A 23,568-nucleotide genomic window follows, 5' to 3' on the forward strand; every position below is an offset into this window, starting at 1 on the left:
CCTTGCAGAAAAAGTTTATCACAATTCAAGCGATATTTCTCATTAATTTTAACTGAGTTCTATGTTCTACAATCATTTTTAACAGAGCTCTCGACGATATATAGATTTTTAAATAATTTTTATATTTTCAGTTTTGATTTTTAATATAAAAAATGCAGAACTTTTTTTCATTTTTATAAGAAATTGTAGAAATATGAAAAGTTCTACTGGAACTGTCATTATTTTATTAATATGAAAAAAACAATGACAGTTCTAATAGTACTCTCTTTTTTTAAAGTTTTACATTTCTTTATAAAAATAAAAAAAATTCCGCATCTTTATATTGCAAAATCAAAATTGAAAATGTGACGTGCTAATATTGAATTTAATATATATACATATATCATAATGCAATATTTTATGATATACTATACAACATATAACGAAAAATTACTGTACAATATTTTATCTTGATTACGTCAATTTGATTTTGTAATTATTTAATGACCATTTACACAAGGAAATCACGATGAAAGGTACGTTAACATGAGCGAATGCAGAAATCGAGTGTTTTCGAGCACATTGCCAACCTCTGTGCCACCTGTTTGGATGGTGATTGTACTCGTGAACGTTTTCGACTCGCCGTTGCATTCACCATTCTTGATGCATCCATTCGTATTCGAAGTTGATCGCCACGTATGCTGAAATCCAGACTCAGGGCTCGTACGATTGCACGCCTGGAAAAGCGATTAGTGCCAAGCAAAGACCACACTTGTTAAACTCTCAAGATAAGCGCGCGCATTCCGTTCGTCGGAAACAGATCTTTCGTGGCACACGACAAACGGTGCAATAATCGTGAAATTATAATAATCAAATATTTTATCATTTATCGTGAAGAAAATTTCAACATCGTAATTATTTCCATACTATACTATTATATTTTATTAAATTATATATATTACGATTAAAAATGTGAAAGGGATAAATGCGATTGTCTCATAATTAGTATTTAAAATACACCACGGAGATACATTTTTAAATATTCGATACATGAATATTTTAACGAACTCTCTTTCCATTAAAATTATTTCCAAATTTTGAATCTTTTAAAAGTGCTATGCCATTATTTTCCCCATATATAATTCGAGAGAGAAATCGTTAATGAGCGAGAAATTTCGCTGCGACCTTCGCCCGATTCGCGATCATAAAAAATTCCGTGAAATCACGCGCAGCAAAGCCACACGCTCAATACAAAATACTCGCTTCATAAGCCATGCCAAAACAGGCAAGAAAATGCGTGCGCGAAAAAATCCGCTCGTGACCATGCCTCGTAAAGAGAATCAAATTATGATGAAGCAACTTACAGAGAATGGTTGAGGCGACGATCCGTGATTGCTGAGGGGTGGCGATAAAGGTGCACTCGCCAATGCCGCGCTAATGGTACTAGCTGGTGCTTTGCCACCTCTGTCGAATCGTAAAGGATATATCTTTTCAATTATTTGCATTTCATTATTATCCTAACTTATTCATTATTTATTTATACATTTATTTGTATTTTTACTCGTGTTATATATATATATATATACACATGTATACACACATATATTATATCATAATTTGTTATTTTTATTTTTTATAAAACTTTATATTAAATTTTTCAAGCGTGTAACATTTAAGACGAATACTATATGTTATATAACTTACGGTGGTATAGTAAGAGGTACAAGACCAGCCGGAGCATTTTGCCTAGCGACGAGTTTCGCGTGAATATCGCAGTATAATTTATTGTTGATATTGTAGTAACCGACATTCTTTAGGGACGTGCCACAGGTTGAGCACTTGAAGCATTCCACATGGAGATTCTTGTCCTTGATCCTGACGAAGACACCTCTGAGGAAGAATAAGTAGGTTAATAACGCGATTATTTTGCATCTCAGTACAGTAATTGATTTTCTTTAATGTACGAGTAACAACAATAAACGACGAGATGATGGCGAGTCGGATGTGCCACGAGTTTTGAACTTTATTACTATTCACTCTAAAAAAAGGAGAGAAAGAGACGTAAGAAACTCGATACCTCGACGAAGGAGGCCGGGAATAACTATTAATTAATTATTTATATTATATATGATTTCCGTGAAAATTATATTTGAATGTGAACGATAAAACAAGTAAAGCTACAAAAACGTACTTAAAGTTGATTTTTGTAGCGGAGTGGATATCTAAAAAAATATAACACCGTAAAAAATAACTTAATGTTCGAAACTAGGTAGATGATAATATGTGAATGTTTTGAAGAGTAATTGGATTGTATTGTGTTTGTGATATTGTATTTCTTTATAGTAATCAAGCTTATAGTTTGTTTTTTAGAAAAAAATAAATATATTTAACATAACATCTATAATGTTGCAAAAAAATAATGAAAAATCAAGTACAACTTTAGATGTCTTTGTCGGTCGTAAAATATGTTGTCGGTCTGTAAATTTTTTTCGTACAAAAGAAGATTATTTTCCCTCGTCGAGCATAGAAAAAAATTAGAGATAGAAAAGTATCACAAAAAGATTTTGTTCTAAAAGAAATATGACAAAAATAAAAATCCACAAAAATATTCACAACATCGAAAGCAGTTTTTTTTTTTATACGTTATCAGTCATTCAGTGTGCTATAAATGTGCGAAAGGTGCTATTAAGAGAGTAAAGTGCAGAGAATAAAAAGACATTTAGATAGGGTTGCATTCAAGCTGTGAGCGAGTGAGAAATTTTTGTCTCGCCCAGATACGACTTCCAGTAGGTTGTAAGCTATAAGCTCGAATGATCAGAATTCTTCCAGAGATAACAGTGATAACAAAAATGCATAACGATCGAAGTGCTCGCTCTTCCTGAACAAGCGATATTGACGAAAAGTGGCGGTAGAGAAAGGCGTGCTTCGAACACATAATCAAGGAGATAAATGTGCACTTCTTTTATCGCGTAAATTAATTTTTACAAATTATGAAATTGTTACGTGAATTTGTATAATTTATTTATAGTATAATTTCTCTATTCCGTTTATTATTGAGCTGATTATTGTTATCCGATATAAAATGTCTATTATATATTGTTATTCGATGACACAACTCTACATTTTTATAACTGTATATAATTTAAGTACAATAGGAAGGGAAAGAGATGTGCACATGTTCTCTTCGAATCGGAATCTTCAAGATGATACTAGCATACGACAATCGAGCAACTCAGAACGGCGTCGCTTTTGACGATTGTACGAGGCGTATGAATCGCTAACTCTGAGAACGATGAGATTACGAATTACATTTACTATTTTCTATAATTACGAATTACTATTATTATTTTAAATAATATATCTCACACTTATTAATATTTAAAACAGACTAATGCTATTAAAATATTATAATTAAAAAAATATCTTATTAAGCTCAACTTAAATTTTTATTAATATACGTATAATATTTATTTTTAACTTGTGAAGTTTTTGTCCCACAACTTTTGAAAAATTAACTTTCTATAGCTCATTCAATTGCTACGATATGTAAATGAAAATACGAAATGTGCAAACGATGAGTAATCGAATGAGCCATAGGAAGTAAATTTTTTCAAAAGCTGATGATGACAACATCATATGAATTTATTTTAATTTAATTTATCGAAATAAATTTATTAATAATTTGTTGTTTAAATAATTTTGGCAAATTTATCATTAACAAGAACTTAGCTTTATAATTAAAAAAAAAAAGCGTGAGCGACTTTCAATATAAATAATCTTTTGCGATTGATAGACTCTCTCTAAGAATCTGAACCATCACAGTTAATAGTTTCTATAAACTTTCGCATCGTATCGCTCTCGGTATGCGAATGTCAACACCTTAAAAACGTCAAAACGAAACCCGCCGTGGCCGTCTCGTGCACAAGGGTGGCAAGAGTCTCGCTCGTAAATAGTTACACGATCACTCGGTCGCAGTTGCTACAAACGACCCCGCCCGGTGTCGACGAGCCCGACCCGGCAGAAGATTCCTGCTTTTGCGGTTGTGGTTCTCGATTCTTCCCGTACGATTCGTCCATCCATACAAAGTGCCTGCTATCGGCAGGTGCGCTACCACCACCACCACCCATAGCATGAAACAGAGGCGTAGGTGACCTCGGTGAAGTGGCCCTTCCGCCAACCGCGTGGCTCACCGAGGAGTAAAATTCTGTCCTTGAAGGAACTACGACATGGAAGTAGAGAAAAAGCTCCGTAACAACTGGGCAGCAACGGGGAAGTGTCGAATCAAATATGACTGCTCAACGAAGGCGATCGCGTTCGCCGGTCCATGCGAGTTTCTACATTCTCAGATTAAAACCATAATTATTAAATAAGAGAGACTTCTACAGATTTTATTTCATATATAATTAATTTATCTAAGAATTAAATTAATATAGATATTAAGTAGATATAAATCTCATAAATTGTAAAATTCTAATCTGAGAAACTGAAAATTCGCACGACATTCGATACGCAAATGGAAAACGATTCTTGTCGTAGGATACCATCGTGATTGTCGGCGCTATCTCCTCTCGCCTTATCTAGCCTCTGAAAATCAAAATCAAAACGCGTCCCGAGTTAACGTAAACTTACACGATGAGCCTTTCGCACTCGGCACAAATGTTCTGTCCTGGTGGTAGACTCGTTTGCGGCGTCGATGGTGTCTGTGGCTTCGTTTCCGGCGCCTGGACGGGCCTCAGTCCTGCCAGGGCGGGCGAGGATGGCGTTATCACGCCGCTCACGACATTTGGCTCCGCTATTTCGCAAACAAGTTATCGTATCGGCATGCAACAGGTTGGCTGGAACCAATTCTGGCCCAGCCGAAGAACGCATCGATTTTTTTAGATAGATAAATTTAGAAAAATTTATTTAATGATTCAAAATTAACTTATTATTTCAGATAAATAAATTTTAGGTAGAATAATTTTTAAATAGATTTTTTTTTTTTTTTTTACGTAATTTTGCAAAATATCTTCTATGTACCAAATGTAAATACTGCAAATCAAGAGATTATAGTTGCAGTAACATAGAGGAGATAAAAAATAAATTATTCGATTTGCAAAAATTTCACTATAAAAGTTTGATGTTGCAATATTTTTAAGAAAAGTGAAAGTTATTTAAGTTGCATCGTAGACTAATGATTTTAATAAGTAATATTAATATACTTGAATGCGCATGAATTTTGAGCAATATACGCTCTTTAGCGATCTCGTATATCTTTTGTGTATGTGTACTTGCATAGTAAAACTAATTACATACATTAGTATTAATGAGTACAATTTTTTCAGAAATTGTATTACGTAGAATGTTACTAACCAGGTTCTGGGGTCTTTGGCTCTTTATCCGCTTCTTGGACCATTTTGAAAACCTCGCTGTTCTCAGCATTGTAATTCTTCTCATTCTTTTTGAAATTTACCCTGCAATATTTACATTTATTAATAAATCTTTTTTACACTCATAAAGCTAATCAGCAAAATTAACTGATTAATAACATTTATTGAAGAGAGTAACTGTGAAATATACTCTTTCAGTATTATTCAATTAATACTCGCAAGAACATTTTTTGATAATGATAAAATTTGATCTCTTAATCGTGTAATTTCAATCTAAAAATAATTTTAGAAAACAAAGATTTTAATCCCATCATTAATTATTCCCCTCTTCAATCCAGTTTCGCGATTTTACCCAAGGACACCTCCGGCAAGGACCTCCGCTTGAGCGGACAGTGTCTCCGCGATTGTTTCCTCACTGTAGATCCCCACGGGGCTGTTATACTGTTTGTTCACGATGGACTTAATTGGACCGTCGCCGGTGCCGTTCAGCTGAAAATTATTACGTTCCGGTGTAGAAAAATAACTAACTGCCTTTCGTGTTTTTGTTGCAGAATCAGTGCAACAAAAACGGACAGACGCGGATTAACGGTCGATACTAACGAATGGCTTGGGGCTGAAATTGTGTCCGCTGCCGATGAGAGGTCCGTCCTGTTTTTTCGCTGCCAAAGAAGTCTTTGTGACTGGCGTGATGTTACCCGCGGGTGCGGTGTGCATCGGAGACGGTAAACTTGTGGTTGCAGGCGTCACATGCGGTTTCCAGGTACTGCCGCCTCTGTAATGATTATTTATCGCCCGTTAAAACACAGCGGTGGGCTTCGAATTATATATCGGTCGCAATTTTTTAAATAAAAGCATATAACATTCCTATTACGAAAATAACGTACATTTGTTCAGAATGCAAAAAATTAAACAATTTTTTAAAAGCCGGGATTTTATGTATAAATAGAGATTGGTTTTTTTATTTTTTATAAGAATCTTAAAGAGGACTTTGTACTAATCATATGCAAAAAATGATTTTAATTAAATTAGATACTTTATAGAATATAAAATGCTTTTTAAAAATCTCCATAGGCACAACCATGAAATGGATAGATTTTGCTGTAGTTCTATTTGAAAGTTGCGATTTTGAATATAATCGGAAAGTATCTTTATCTAATAAATTATACATTTTTTGCTAACTGTACCTTAATACTTTCATACACAAAATAATAAAGAGGATCAATTGATGAAAGAAAATACATAATTGTTTTCTCAAAGAAGATATGTAGTTGCATACTGTACATTGCATAATTTTTTTTAAAAGTAAATAATTTACAGTGAATTATCTATATTCTATATATGTACATGCATATATAACATATTTTTGTAGTTATTTAAACTGCACGCCGAAATTTTTCCGGACTTTATCAAACGCAATTAAACTACTGCAATAATATCATAAGTTAAATTAAATTGTGAGGCCCTCGGTGGTCTAATAGCTTAGCACACTCGTACAAGAATACAAGAGATCCGGGTTCAAGTCCGGGCCAAGATAATATTTTTCGCAATAAATTTATTTAAAGTTTTTCAGCACATTAACACCCTTATAATATGATATCGGATTGAAGATTGAGAATTTGCTTGTCAATTTAATTTAACTTGTGATATTATTGTAGTAGTTTAATTACGTTTGATAAAGTCCGGAAAAATTTTGGCGCGCAGTTTGAATAACTACAAAAATATATGTATATACATATAGGATAATTCACTGTGAATTATTTAGGTATTTAGAAGATCTAGCTTTGACCGTCATAGGCTTGAATATGCTTATACTTAAGTATTTAATTTCATGTCGGTCTTAATAAAAATCTTATTAAAGTATTAAGGTTATAGTTATTGAAAAATAAATAGTTTAGTAGATAAAAGTATTTTCATTAAATCTATAAAATAGCAGCCTTCAAATGACGTGTGTTGCATTAAAATCTGTTCTTTTTATAGTTGTATGTATGGAGACTTTTAAACAGCATTTCATAATTTACAAAATATTACAGTTTCAGCTAATTTAATTGAAGCCGCTTTTTTTATATGATTAGTGATGCTTTTATAATTATGAAGCATTTTAGAATAATGAATGACGTGATATTTTTACTGATTAACGCAATAATGTTGATTAGACGTTAATGTTTGACGTAAGTCAAGCTGAGATCGTTGAAGTATATTTTTAAATATTGAATCATTCGTTTATCAAGTGTTAGATATTGAATTTGAAGATAGAAGTGTTAAATATTGAATCATTCGTTTATCAAGTACTTTATTATGCTCAGCGTCTTACCTTTGGACAGTTATTTCGAAATTATTTCCGGCCTTGACTATGACATCCTGCGCGTCCTTGTGCCTCAAATTGTACATGTCAGTGGTGTTGACTCTAATAACCGCATCGCCAGCTTTAAGACCGGCAGCTTCCGCCGGAGAACCACTGTTAACCTGCAATTAAAGCAGACTCGTATTTATGCCGAGAAAAATCTGAATTAACAAATTATCATTACATTGTTTCCGATGACAACTATATCTTTTATACATTAGCCAAGTAGACGCACTTTAAAAAATATTAGTATGAATTAATATGGATTTAACACTATGCGATGTCTATATAATTCTCACTATTAGTATTAATATTAACCTGGTGTTAATATTAACACTCACACGGTGAGAATTACATATAGATACCGCTTAGTATTAAATTCACTTTAGAGTGCAGTGTTAATCTGAAAATATAATAAAAGAAGGACTTGATCAGCTGCAACTTTTAAAACTCCTGTCTCGAATCTCCGGTTTATTTTTATGAGGCACGTCGCTGAAACTTTCTTCTCTTCTCCAGAATCCAGACTCCAGAGCCACTATATTTAAGTGCACGCGCGTCATTACGCTTCGAATGTCGGACACTGTGCATCCATTCACGTTAGAGACAGTGTTGTTGTCAAGGGGCGGGGAGACAAAAAGGGGATGGGGTGAAGAAAGTTGAGAGAAAACAGAAGAACGCCCAAATTAAAAAATCAAGCGGTCCTTTTTGTGAACGATCTTCCGTCGGCGTTTTTATCGAGCGTGCTAATTACGAACTTGGCTCGATAATGATGAGGGCAATATTAACAAAGATTTTTCTGTGTGTCGATTAATATAATCACGGATAAAAAATTAGCGAAGAATTTATGTGAGCTTATTGAATATTATTGATATAAAAATACAAAAATATGAAGCCTCACCTAATGTTGACTTTATTTAATTAGTTTATCGGATGCTTTGTACAAGTGGTATAATTTTAATATTTTATGTGTAGAAAATTGAAAATAACAATGCAAATATTAAATTTTGAATAGGATATTGAAAATATATTTTTTAGGAAAATAATTTGAAATGACAATCGATAATTTTTTTAAATTATTTTACTAAATTAAAATGCATCGTAATATTTTTTCGTATTTTTACAAATCACTCATTGATTTTGTAAGATCACGTTCAATTAATTTAGATAGTTAATCATCGGATAAAAATGTATTATTCATTGCATGCGACAGATACAATAACCGAGTAGTGAAGGAAGATACACGCGAACGATTCGTTATTGAGTCGGTCATAATTCTTCGATATTCTGGCAGAGCATCGGAAATAATTAATAGACTTCGACCTAATTGTAAGCAATCGTACGAAGGTGGCCTCCAGCTCTTTTTCTCTCTATAAATATATGTGTCATAATATATCGTCGTTATTTTTATTAGTCGCACGACTGGAGCAATCATCTTCCCGTAAAATATTCCAATGAAATAGAGTTTATTTCGTTCACCTCCTTCTCGAAAAGTGGGTCACTTCGTAGACAGTTGGAAATACATATGACACGATATATATTTTGCATTCTATAAATCATAAATATGATAACGAATGAAGAAAATTATGTAAGCGAATTTTTATTACTATTTTTATTTGCAAATCGTATATATTAGTATTTTCAAAATCATTATTTTAGTGAACAGTTTAATGAATAGATACTAAGAAGATTCATAAAAGTGTCCTTGCATGATTTATTTATGAGGCACTACGCTTCCGATAAATTTGCAATGTTTCTTTTAAAATTTAGATCGAGATCAAGAATATATATCTATATATATATATATATATATATATAATATATATGTATGTATGTATGTATGTATGTATGTATGTATGTATGTATGTATGTATGTATATAATTTGAAAAAACAAAATTCCAACAATTATCAATTTTAATAGACTTTAAATGTAGATACCACGGCACTTGAAAGAAGTGTCGTGCTGATAACTTATTGCAATTTCAACATTTTTCATTAGTTCTAGCAGAATTTTATGCTCTACAATCATTTTTAAACACAGTTCCAGCTGTTACTTTTTTAATTTTGGTTTAAAAAAAAATGCGGAACTTTTTTATTTCTATAAGGAACGCGCTACTGGAACGGTCTAATGGAAAGAAATGGAAGGGTCATAAAAATGCCACTTTCGAAAATATATAGGCGTCTATACATGCTGTAGTTAAAAATCTCATCTGTTACTTTCTCGGATTTTCATTAATCTTTCTCATTAAAGTTAAGATTTCTCTGAGATCTCTTTAAGATTAGATTCTCTTTATCTTAAAATTCGCTATTTAATCTCAAGATTTCCACTCCTTTCGACATACATACGCAGAACTTCACATCAGTGCGAAATCAGAACATGAGCTTGAGAGAATAGTTTGATCTGTAGTTGCCGCAAATAGAAGCTCGAAAGCTTGCGTCATCGCCCTGTGTGATCGTAATACCTAGTTTTACTGTTCAGCCTCGTCTTCGATTTCGATAAACTCCGATAGTCTAAAGCACACAACTCTGAAACGATCTTCACGGTTAAGATCTTTACGATCATGATATTCTCTATAGGTACGTGTACTACACTTTCCAAACATCATTGCTGTTTATTTGATGAGTGTTTAATCGAAGTAAGACGATATAATATGACTTAACAAAGTACAATTTTATGTCGTTCAAATGTCCGTGAATAATAAAAAATTAGTTTTATCTTTCGCTGTTATCATTAATGAATAATAATCATAATGTATCGTAATATTTATAACAGTCATGATAAACGAGCAGCATGCTTTAGTGACGAGGGATTGAATGTCAAAAATTTAAATGTGGCCGGAAAGTATGCCGCGTGTTTCGTGCATTGCTCATTTTCTGGCGACCGCATGTCTTTCGGCTGATGCGCTTAATGGTCCACCGATCTTCGCGGTGTCCCTGCGATGTCCACGAAGACATAGGGACGTAAGTCAGGGTTAAGCTGCCGGTGGGCAGGCCGCTTCTAAAAATAGTCTTGGACCGGTCTAAAAATAACCTCCTCGAACACGTTGCGGTCGTTACGTACATTCGCAATCAAATCGTGGCAGCAGCCGAGAAGTAGAATGCATCAAGGTGTATCAAAAGCTCGTTCCGATGCACGCGACACGTCCACGGCCGCAATCGTTTCCATTCAGCGGGTAATTGCGGCGTCAATGCGAGAGTCGATGAATGAACGCGCGCAGGAATGTCTTCGGGCGTGCTGCAACGATCGTTTCCGCGAAACGTAGTTCGCAAAGAATCGAGAAATTACTCGCGACATCTCTCGTTTTCCATTCTGAGAATTAACGAATTAAAGGGAATTAAAACAAATTGTTCTACAAGTATGTCTTGAATTTGTAAATTGATTCATGATTATAATGTGAACGGATATTTTTTTATTTCACATGGAAAATGATTTTGCTGAAAGATATAAAATTTTGCTGGATACTGAAAATAATTTTGTTGGAAATACAAAAACTGGTTGCTAGAATATCAAAACTTTTTTGCAGCCTTGCGCATTATTTTTCAATTTCTAATACAATTATTTTGATGGTTCAACAAAATTATTTTTAGATCCCAGCAAAATTTTAGATCTTTCAGCAAAATCGTTCTTTTCGTGCAGAATTCTTTTTTGTGTACGGTTTTGATTAATTTTTTTCCCACTCATTCTTTAAAGGAAATATTGCAATGTTGATAAGATAAATTGCAATATATTTTTATTCTTTGTCTTCTAATAGATGCAAATAATAAAATATAAGTAATATAACGAATTAAATTCGCTTTCACATAAATTTTCATATTCACAGTGCGTTTTGCACCTCTTTTATTTGATATTGGAAAATTACACACACACACATAATTGAACAATTATATTGTAATCAATGCCACATATTTGATCTCGCGATTTACCCGACGAATAAATTCTCGGATGTCAGTTATTGCATCCTAAACATTACCACATGTCCGCCTGTTAAAATTGCTCTAAAAATAACTGCCGAATATGCGCGATATGTATGTGTGTATGTGTGTGTGTGTATCTGTGTGTGTATGTGAAGGTAGATGCACTGATGTGTAGTGAAACTGAGAGGGAGAATACACCAAGGTGTACGAGGTATGCATTCCAATGGGCGGGTTATCAGAGACGGATCCATCCCACCTTCCCATGTTGGAATGCATCTGTTCTTTTTTCTCCATCTTTCTCTCTCTCTCTCTGTCTCTCCTTTACTTTCTCTGTCTCACTTAAGCTTAGGACGAGGACTGTTAAGGCTCGTTCATACGTGCAATATCCTCAAAAACGCCGCGCCGACAGGGAACGCATTCGTGCGAACCAGTTGCATTTTATACCGGCAAAACGTGCAGAAACGCGAGACGCGTTTCACATTTTTCTGCACACAGTGGTTTCCTTTGTCGATGCATCGAGAGAAACTCTGAAACGTACGCATTTTTAGCCCACTTCTAAATTGCAATTGATATGAGAATATTTCACTTTTAAATTTAACTATTTGTTAATGTTTTATTATTATTGTCATACGTTTCAGTTTCTATGATTTATGTTTTAACATTTTATTATTTTGCAAAATTTCGTTGACGCGTCAACATATAATAATATTATGACAGTAGATGTAAATGTTTGCAGTATTAAATTTTTTTTCATTTTAATTATATATATATATACATACATATATACATAAGATATGTATTTAAGAAGTAGATTAAATATAATAAAAGTATATTTTTTTAAATCATAGATATTTCCTAGAATTATATAAGCAAAAAAATGATTTTATTGAAATATATTTTATATTAATACTTCTCTATTATGAAGATAAATTTAAATGCGGAAAGAGACGGAATAAGTTTTCCGACCTTTGTTATTGCTTGAGTCATTTCGCTTCGAGGTCGAATATATCGATGCGGCGATGACGAAATAAATATCGAAGAGAAATTAAGCAAAATGCCTTCGCCGGCTCTTGTCGGTAGAAGAAATAGACAGTAAAGCTAGCCGCACACACTTTCCGTAACAGTAATAGTAAGATTTTCGACCAATCTTGTTATCGATTTTTATGATTACAGTTATGGATGACCGAATCGAGCAACGCGATTGGTCGAAAACCTACGTTACGTTTACGGTTATTGTTACGGAAAGTCTGTGTGACTAGCTTAACGTCAGACCGAAATTATCGGCGCACGGTCGACCGCGCACACGCATATTGCTCTTATCTCTTCAAACAAGCTGTTCGTTATTATTACCGTAAAATATAACAACAGACGAATGCATATTCGTATACAATGCGCGAAAAATCATATGGTTTTATTTGCAAAGTGCTAAATATCGATGATGTTGATCTATGCGAGATACTTAAAATAAATATTACTCTAAAAGATTTCTTAGATTATTCTGATTTTTTTATTTTAAGTTTAATTCTCATATAGAGATGCATATTAATACGCAAAGATTTGAAATTGAGAATAATCTCAGAATTGCGATAATGATCACACATGGAATACCAAGTGTCACGAGACAAAATGAGGAAACGGAGGTCAACGAGACCATGAAAGTAAAATCGATTCTCAGAGATGCGTATGAATCGGCATGACATGAAGGAGACAGTTGAGAGGAATCACAAAGGATTGTAGAGGAGTGTACTGTCAGAATGCGTTCGAGATCAGTGCCAAATGCGTGTGACACTCGAGAAAGGTTCAGAAACCGATATTGATTGAAGCAGAATTAATTTCGTTTAGGACCGGTTGTTCCATCTTTAGATAAACTATGTGATTATTTACTATTAGATAAACAGAAGAGTAAGAATAAAATATAAAAGAGTAAGAGAGTAAGACAATGAGTTAAGTTTACCGAAAGGTGGAACAACCTAGCCTTAATCTCTTTAATTTAATTTTTCTTTAAAATAACATTCTTTTCTCTTCCATAGTAATAGCTGTTTTCCAGCTAGGATATAGAGACACGTTACACTTGTTCCATTGTGTAAAGTACTTGTGGGAACGCAGTTTAGTTTCATAGTGTAATCACCAGAATGCATTGCAATCTTCCATTATATTCTTATAATTATATTTAGAGTATCAATAATAGATTTATCATTTTTATTTAAACTTAAGTTATAATTTTTTCAGAATTGTCGATTTTTGAAGGTTTTATTGCAAAATAAGTACGGCTACCAAATAATTTTGTGACAAGTTGGTAACATTGACATATTTTACACGCTCGTACTTAGCTTTTTACTGTGTCGAGCAGTGTAACACTGTGTCATAGTTGAACTTACACTTTGTGTAAGACACATTGTTACACTGTGTCACCTGTGTACATTGTTGGAAAACACCCATTATTAGTAATCGCTCTCAAATGTTCTATATCTCCTAAATTGTTTTTAGAGGAAAGTAGAGCTTGAAAATGGGATATTGCAGTTTCGGAGAACGAAAATGTTTCCGTTACAAGCTGAACGAATCCATTTGCGATTATTTCGCGAAGCAGGGAGCAGATCAGTTTTCGCAAATACGGCGCAAGTGTTTGTTTGGGCGTAAGCGCGGGTGAGTTACTCGACTACCATGGAAAAAAAAAAAAATACTGAAAACGTTTTCAGTCACTCTCTTGATTCATCAGACCGTCGAGGTTCCTCAAAGCATTTAAGCTAATATTTGTATACGTGTCGCCGACCGCAGCGAAAGGAAGAGTATACGCGGACGCGAAGGTACGTTTCGGTGCCTGGATGATTCATGTCTGATGAATGAATTCTGATAACTTCAGGAATTCCGGCGCATGATGAGCTCATGTCAAAAACCGTCCGTAAAAGTGACGAATGATGACGTTTGTCACGTGCGTTTTAACATAAACTCAACTCAGCATAAATACGGCGATGATTTCATCTCAGATTGCATCGTTGAATTGCGCTTAGATGTGTGAATTCTTCTGCTCATTATTCACCTAGTTGAATCATTGACAAGATGAAATTATGTGCCAAGCGAGTCCCAATTTTCTATATAATTTTTTATGAGATTTTTTTTTTATTAACTTTGATTAAATTTTGTGCCCTAAAAACGTGAGGATTTTTATCGCATTCTCTTTTCAAGGAAGAATTTTGAACTGAATAAAATATTTTATTGATTCAATATACCAAATATTTGGAATTGATGAAAAAACAGAAATTTGTTATAAATTTAAATACAAAAAAAAAACTTAGAAACTTTGTAAACGCACGTGTTGAAAAATATAATCAGCTTTCGAATTTGGTTTGGATTGGCAGTAGTTTAATTTGAAAGTTCAGGCAATGCCTTCGCATGCTTTTAGTAATACTAAGTAAAATCGAACAAATGTTTACGCGCGCAACGAAGACATGTGGCGCCCGATATCAGGCGGTTCTGCTTTTCTACGACGCGGATTTGCAAATGTATATATAGTTCAACGCAGAGTTCGACTATCCGCCGTAATCGTGACACAACCGCCGACGCGATGGGGGTGTCGCGTTACCAATGGATTCACGAGGTGGTATGGCCACGACAAACAAATGGGAGAAGACCGATTTCTGCCACGACTTTTGGCAAGTCTCCCACGACCGCCTCCCACTATCTTCTCTCCATTCTCGAAATCGAATCGACATTTACGACAACAGTGCACTGAAATCTTCGGTTTCGTCATCAAGATACAATTTCACACGCTGAGTTTTTCACCGATTTGTTAGTTGCTTCTACTAATTTTTTCAGAAGCACTTTGTTCGGTTTAGATGATTCGACACAATTAATTAATTTAATATTTATTGTCAATTCTTCTACATTACTTGTCACTTATTTGCAAGACAATATTATCCGTTAATTCTAATAAAAGAATCTCTTATAATTCGATTCCTATATGATATTAACACACGCACCGTTGTTATCAATCATCTTTCTTTCGTCTGATTTATTATCATGAGAATATTATTTCTCATGATAATTCTGATAAATTCGTACCGCACTAGTTTACTGCTTAATAAAAGCTGTTTTATAAAGTATTTAAATGCAGCGGCATTCATCATATAATCAACTTTAACAATAAAATAATATATGTATATTCTCTTAAATAACGTATCGATATCATTATTAGATATCTAATCATTTAAAATGTTTATGTATATTTAATTTTGTAAATCTCGCGCAGTTTTTAGTATGCACTATTCTAGAGTAATGTAAGTAGATCGAATTCGCTATGATATTCATATCTTAGATATGTACTGACAATGATCTTTTTTCCAAATTGCGACTGACTGAATTTTTTTTGAGGAAATTTCATTCCTCCGGCGGCCAATCACATCACGCCGTTGCTGCTCGTGCAAAGAGAGTTTGCTACGAATGCCTGAGAGAGGAAGCCCAGTCCATGGATATTAATAGAGGCTGAGGCCCGGTGGCGGACGCGCGCCACCGAGCTTACTCCCGTGGATATAAAAATATCGCTTTTATTTCTCACCGTGGCGTCTCGTCGAGTCGCTGAGACTTTTTTTCTTCTCCTCTCTTTCGCTACCGTTCGCCACACGCACGACTCGATCTTTCGCAAAGTATCCGCGTTATCCTCCTTACGTATTATTTCGATATCATTTGTCGCAAATTCTATATATAATATAGTACCATAAGTGATATTAAAAATTGATGAGTTTATGCGTCAATTTTTCAAAAATGTAACATTTTTATTCTCGATGTAAATTAATTATAAAAATTAATTATGATTATTCTCAAATTAAGTCATTTCCGTTTGGTATCTGAAATTGCGAAGAATCGGGGACTATCTATAAATTAAAGATTTGTGTAATAAATATATATACAATATATATATATATATATATATATATCTAATACTTATTCACAATTGGATATTTATTTAGAATATTATATTTGAGAATTATAATTACAGTAAAAGAATGCACGGAGCGTAATCGTCCGTCTGCTAATATTCTGTTTCGCATTCGGAACGTCGTTGTATCGTGTGCAATGTCATCCTCTCGCTCGAATCTCCAAAAGAGTTGAGCCAAAACACCTACGCAACGCAAATCTCTCACCACTGTGCTTGCCTCTCTCCGCATTCTTTTTCTTTCTTATTATGTTGTTACTTACTCTCCCGAATATCACCTGGTCCGCTAGAGCAGCCAAAAATCCCGAGTTTTCATCTCACGGGAATTTAAATTCGTGCCATATTTACGCGTAAAATATGCATAACTCTCGTCGAAACAATGTAAATTAATCACTGGCTCTTTGTTCGCCTTTCCTGAGAGCACACAGTGATGTTACATGTGCGGCGGTTTTAATTTACCATGACTAATTAACTTAATTACCTGATGCTATAAGCGATTAATTTTAATTGTTATATACAATGTGAGTAATTAATTATCTTGTTCTTTCACATGTCACGGATTAATTGTAAACATAAAATTATCAATATTTGCAAGCAAATTCTTTTTTAACAGTGATAAATTTAGAATAATTGTAACTCATTAATTTGTCTTGGCTAGTAATGTATTGCTCTTATACTACTTTGATATTATTTATATTCTGCGAGAATTGCTGGAAAACTGCAATTTTTCGTGACATAAACGGAAGAAAACAAATTGGCTTGCAAGTGAGTTTGTCACTCTTGGATCGTTGGCCAAGGATCCACGGACGATTTTCTCGGTTTTTGTCCTCATTTAAACACGACAAATCGCACGCGAATGCACTTCGCGGAAATCCAAATTGGATGCTCGTCTTCCGCCCTCATCGATGTCGTCGTTCGGTCGAATCACCACGAATGGCCCACTACGACAGCCGTGAACATCCTGCGCGTGAAATCCGATTCACTCTCGCCTTATAGTCTGCAAACAAATCGCGCGCAATAGTACGGATGTAGCCGCGTAAACAGAACTCGCAATTGCCGATGCACAGCCGCAGTTGTTCGGAGGGATAATTTTAGATAGTCGATGAAAAAGACAAATATTTACCGTTGAATAGAAACCGAAGGGCGCTTCCTGCTTGATAAGAAGCCAGATAAGATTTGAGATATTCAACGAACACCTTCTTGTATCTAAAAACTCACACTTGACAACGCTATCATCATTAATAGTGGTACCTACACGTGTTGTCATTAGATAGCTTAATCGCTTAAAAATACAGATTATTTCCTTCAGTGTTGCATCTCTTGCAATATTTTACAATTTTGTAATTACTTCAATCATAAGAATGTCAGTACATTAATAATTAATTTTAATTATTTAAAAATATTAAGAAGATGACATTTAACTTTAATATAACTTTCTGTGTAACAGCTCTGTAATAATAATATAATAAAGAGAACGCTTCTAGTTTATTTTTGTACAATGACATTTATCGAATTAAGACGAACAATTTATTAACAAATTATTTTTGCGATGTCGCAGAGTCGATGCTGATTTCAAAATGCGAAATTTTCAGCGAAAATGATTGCACAGATTTATATTGTAATTACGCAATATTCCTGAAAGCGATCGTTTTTGTAGGAAACAATATAATACTTCACATTTAATGAGCTACTTTATTGCACTACTTTATTGGATGACACATTATTATAAAGATTTTCTTTTCAAGATGGAACGCATCTATTCTCGCGTTGAAGCATTCACGTGTTTGGCAAATTGTCAACTGTTGCCACACATCGTATATTCACCTTTATCAGAAAAATTTATTTAATTTTATTTATAGATTCTTGAATTATTCGAAATTACTTAAAAAATTCAGACAATAGGTATAAAATTGTCAATTGACATTTGTAAGTCCAATTGTAACTTTAATTTTCATCTCGAAATTCCTATGTATTTTTTAAAAGTTTAAATATTAAAATTTACATTAAAACTTTAATATATGCATTAATTCATCTCACTCCAACAACAGTTGTTTGTAATAAAATATCAAAATTTTCTTGCTCAGTGTAGTCAATAAACAGTACGTCTATACAACGCTAAGGCGCAATGCAAAATGCTTTCTTGCATGGCCTCGTTAAATCTTCATTATGCACATAACGCATGAGGAGATTCAGTTTAATTAGCAGAACGATACATAATTAGCAGGTCAACGCCATGTGCGTGACGTTAGTAAACGCCGAAAAATTCTTTTGAAATCAGGTCTTTTTCTCGTCACGCCTTTCACTTACAGCGGTCCCCTCGCACCTGGAAAAATCCTTATCAACGGTATGACGTCGACTAGCATTCACAATTCGTGTCGAGTCCTTCCACGATGTGATAACGCAACACGCGTGCGTGCTCGCTGTTTTCCAGCAAAATATTCGCGTAACGCAAACACCCACGCTTTGATGCATCACCGTAATGGTGCACTCACCACCGTGGAAACACGGAAAGCGGATAGCGCAAGCAGATAGAATCTCTCTTTTTCGCAAGAAAAATACTTTACGGTAAAAGCTTCCTGCATGACAAATCTTAATTATTTTGAAAAATTTTTGAAAAGGAGGAGATTAAGGTGCATTGGACATCTCAAATTTTTTCGACATTTTATATTTTTAAACGACAAAAATTAAATGTAATATACATAATATAAAACATTATTCTTATATCAAAACACTTTTTTAATTGCATTTTTCTAAAAAATGAAAATAGTCAAGATTTTTATATTTTAAATGTTTTTACATTTTTTTTTTTTAAATTAGAAGATGGTTTTGAAATGACTGATATATTTTTAAAAAATATTCTTTTTTGTTTCACTTTTTGTTGTCTGTACATGGCTTTAATGCTATCTTCTGCTCTATTTAAATAACTTGATGCATAAATGATCATTCAATTAAAATTAAAAAATTGTTATTTTACACGTCATTAATATTAAAAATTTTATTAGCTTTCTTTATACTAAAATTATATTGCTGATATTTTGTTGTATTTGTTATATAAAAAATACGTAAGAAAAATCGGAAATGAAGTTATGTGAAGTCGTCCTATCTGAGATTATACTGGAGATATTTGCTTACCATTCCTATCTCGTAAGAAGGAGGAGATACGTATTTTTGTCGATTTACACGAGTTTGATCGGTCTGCTGATGAAAATATTTATTGCTACGATGATCGATGTGGCTCGCGTGCTCGCGTTTTGTCCATAATTACTCGTAAATCACGTTAAACACGCCCTAACATCTTTTATGCAGCCTCCAAAAATGCGCGTCTAAATATTTTTCTGTCCGCGCTGACCGACGGAAATCGTTTCGACTTCGTTTCAACGGGATTGCAGACCGGATACACGCGGCCGCATTATTTGTCTCGGAAAGAAAACGTGGGTCCCGTGAAGACGACGTCGCCGTCGAAATCGCTGCCGTCATCGTGGCGAGCGAGGCCCGACCCGGCTCGCGCGGGTTTCGCAAAGGCACCTTCTCGAAATAGAACGCCCAAATAATTTGCCTCGGATTACCAGCGACGTACGACGGTGCTCTTTCTTCTTCTCTTCCTCATCGGAGCTAATCCTTGTGGACGCATTTTTTGTTTTCCCAACTTTCCAAGATCACGGAGTTATCCATACAGAATCTCTCGCGAACAATATAACATTGGAATGCGAAAGTCACGATGATATAATAAATACATAAATACTACATTTAATTCGTGAATATGCCAATTTTTAATTAAAAAATATAAGGAAAAGTCATCGCTTAATAATTTCTAACTTTTATAATTACTAAACTTTTCTGTACAAGCAAGAAATCTGACATAATTGATAAAAACGAGTAGCAATGAAATGAAAAATTAAATTCTTATCGTACCATCTGATTTTTCATCGTGTACACTCGATATCGCGGAAATATTATGCAAATATTGCAATTCAAAATCGCCGACGACAGTATACAAATATTTCGCGGACGTCCACATTGTATTTCCTTGTCGACACTCCGTCGAAACTGTACTCTTTATGGCCGAAGAAAACGCGTATGATCGATTATTCGCGCGATTGAAGGGTTGGAAATTATCGCGGCTACGCTAAATGGTATTATTCATAATCGGCGTTTCGAACTTGGCCTTCTTCGTAGCGCACCACGTGGTTCGTTTATTTTACGAGGCCACAAATACGGCGGGCGTCCGGCCGCCCCAGGCTTTCTCGGAAAGGCGAGAAATATGATTCCGACGGTGTCAAAGGCGTCTTGTGCAGATTCTCGCGGAGAGACGATCGCCGATCCGATTTCTACTTCGTAATTCGAGGTACTTGAATTCGATCGCGCGATACCGCGACGACGTCTTTTACCGAAACACATTAAGATCCGCGAAACGGTCTGAGCGTGCGACAGGAAACCCGAGGAATCTGCCGTCTTTGCAGTGAAAAAAATTTCTGGTTGAAAATGGACGAATCAGATTTTTCTGATTAAATTTATTAGAATTCTGATTGATACAATATATTATAAAAATCTACTACAATTCTTATTTTTACTAGAATAATTATATCAATCATAATTCTAGTTATCTCAACTAGAATTCTAGTAAATTTAACCAGAAAATTCTGATTTGTCCATTTTCTACAAGAATCACTGTTTAACCCAATCATTTTTCTTAGTGTGAGACCCGAATTATAATGATTTTCTGTCGAAATATATTTCATGCAGAACACAAAAATACGTATCCTCTTCTTAAGAATTAAAATACAAAGTTATCATTTGTATGAGAGTTACATATATTCTATAAATTCTTTGGAATCTCACTTTAAAGAGTAAAAATGAAGCCAGTCTTAAAAAAGAGTTACTTAATTTTCAATCCTTTGGAATAGAAGATTTTACTCTTCGGAATGATACTCGTAATTTATTCTAAAAGTTTTAGAGATCTATGTATTACAGGCGCGAATTTTTATTTTTTTTTTTCCTCAACGGTAAAAGAATAATTACACTTTTTTGTTTAATTAATGATTATTACGCGTGTATTTTGTAACAATTACGTTTTTAGATATCACCCGAACGGCCTTCGGAGCGAAATGAGCCTACAACAATCCGAGTTTTTAAAATACCTATATGGCGAGTAGACGAAATAGCGTAAAACATATTCCCGTCAACAAAACGTTCGCGCGGGAAATTATTGACTACGGCAGCACGAGAATGTTGTCGAATATCTGACAGTTCGCGCGTGAAAGCTGTCGCTAAATCCGCGACGGTCGCCGCTGCTCGACATTGGCACTCGTGTGCCAACATCTCTCTTAATAATAGCGCTTATGGTCGTATAACGCTGCTCGAACGCTCGGAAAAAGTTACTCGGGGAAAGAATCCGCGGTGCGACTTGCGTTTCTACATGTTCGCCAAAAGCTTCTCGTGTTACAGCGCCAAGCATCGCCAAAACACGTCGGAGGCGGCGGTGGAGGCGACGGCGGCGGCGAGCCCGGCGTTTCGCACGTAGTTGGCAACGATTTCTGCCGATGCGCGTGAAATAATTTGGCATTTGCCACTGCATTACGTAACGCGTACGTGGCTCCTCTATAGATCGTAATATCAAAACACACCCGCGATCATGTCTCACGGTCGTGAAAGACTACAAAAAATACTCGTGCACGCAGGGAAATTCGCTTTTTGGATCGGCTTTCCGTTTGAAAACGAGAGTTTTGCTGATTGTGTTAACGATGAGAGACTCGTAAGGCAGATAAAAGAGAATAATGATAAACAGAGTGATAATGGTTAAATATAATAAAATGCACCGATTTTTAGCAGTTTTCTCAATTTCATTTCACATTGGGCAAAACTTCAAGGAATATTCTGATTTTTTTATATGAATGACACGTTCTATGAATTATGTGTACTTGAAACGTGTTTCGTCGCGTAAAACAAGAGGCTAACGAGTGATTTCAACATCCTAATTTCCGTTGTAATTGACTTCGGTATTTTAGATACTGGAGAGAACGAGGGGTTTCGTGTTACGAAACATCAACACGTGCCCGTCTGCCTGTCAACTTCGGCCTTTGATACTGATTTCATTTCCGAGGACGAGTCGCGAGGGATCCCGTTTGCGTTTCACTTTCGCCTCGCTCTTACTCTCGGAGTTCATTATCGTTATCCGCTTCATATCCGTTACATTTTTTTTTATTATAATAAAATTTGAGATAAATATATTATCAGATTATATTATAAGAAAATTTATTATTAGAAAATAAATTATATAGGTATTCTGTAGATGTTTGATATAGATATATTTGACTAATAGAAAATGTGTCGACGTCTTAAGAGAGATTAATCGTTGCAGTAGTGGAAGCGCCGCTACTCGCGATGATTTCAATTGTCAAATGGGAACATTGATCGATCCTCGTGTTCAATGAAAATCCTACTCGAGTTGTGGGAATTGATATCTTGCGAGCAACACGCGAGGGAAGGATGCAAAGAAGTCTAGAAGTGAATGCACAGAAGCACTATATATATATATATATATATATAGTATCTCTTAATTTTACAGTCGACATTTCGTGACATCGAGGCCGATCCTCTCTACTGTCGAATTATTCGACTATCGAGAAACGTAGAGACGAACGACAAGGAACCGCAGATGAAAATAGCCATATAAAACATCGCTATATATAAACGGCTGCAAGAAATATTTTTACTACTGCTTCTGCCTCAGTCAACTTGAGATCCAACTCAAGTGACTTCTTGAAAACGCTCCTTCAAAATTTCTCAAAAAGTCTCTCGCGATTCTTTCATGATGATTCAATGATATTCAAGAAACGTTATATGTAACAAGCCAATCATTGAGATAAAAGATAGAACGCATAAATAGGTCTACGAATAGAAAGCGCATTTGTCAGCAAAAACTCATGGAAAAATATAAAATGTACATTGAAATCGCATTTAAATCTCGATCGTAACGTTATGTATATTTTTACGTCATTGCACGATATTATTTAAAATTTGAAATACACATAACATA

The 23,568-nt window shown here is 34.6% G+C and overlaps 1 protein-coding gene across 7 annotated transcripts in view; it reads right to left on the reverse strand.

Moving 5' to 3' along the window:
- LOC108752844 (PDZ and LIM domain protein Zasp) overlaps positions 1-23,568 on the reverse strand; it is a 34,964-nt gene that overhangs the window by 10,623 nt on the left and 773 nt on the right. For 3 of the 7 annotated variants that reach the window (XM_018493980.1, XM_018493985.1, XM_018493984.1), the window contains exons 2-9: positions 7,660-7,811; positions 5,949-6,120; positions 5,701-5,837; positions 5,332-5,432; positions 3,937-4,198; positions 1,684-1,869; positions 1,344-1,443; positions 570-716 (exon numbers count right to left, since the gene is read on the reverse strand). In XM_018493980.1, the coding sequence (XP_018349482.1) occupies positions 570-716; positions 1,344-1,443; positions 1,684-1,869; positions 3,937-4,198; positions 5,332-5,432; positions 5,701-5,837; positions 5,949-6,120; positions 7,660-7,811 (1,257 nt within the window). Of the gene's footprint in view, positions 1-569; positions 717-1,343; positions 1,444-1,683; positions 1,870-3,936; positions 4,199-4,608; positions 4,772-5,331; positions 5,433-5,700; positions 5,838-5,948; positions 6,121-7,659; positions 7,812-23,568 lie in introns of all 7 variants that reach the window. The other 4 variants (XM_018493981.1, XM_018493987.1, XM_018493986.1 and 1 more) reach the window with 3 other exon arrangements.

The sequence above is a fragment of the Trachymyrmex septentrionalis genome, unplaced genomic scaffold, assembly GCF_001594115.1.
Source record: "Trachymyrmex septentrionalis isolate Tsep2-gDNA-1 unplaced genomic scaffold, Tsep1.0 scaffold62, whole genome shotgun sequence".
In the NCBI taxonomy this organism is placed as follows: domain Eukaryota; kingdom Metazoa; phylum Arthropoda; class Insecta; order Hymenoptera; family Formicidae; genus Trachymyrmex; species Trachymyrmex septentrionalis.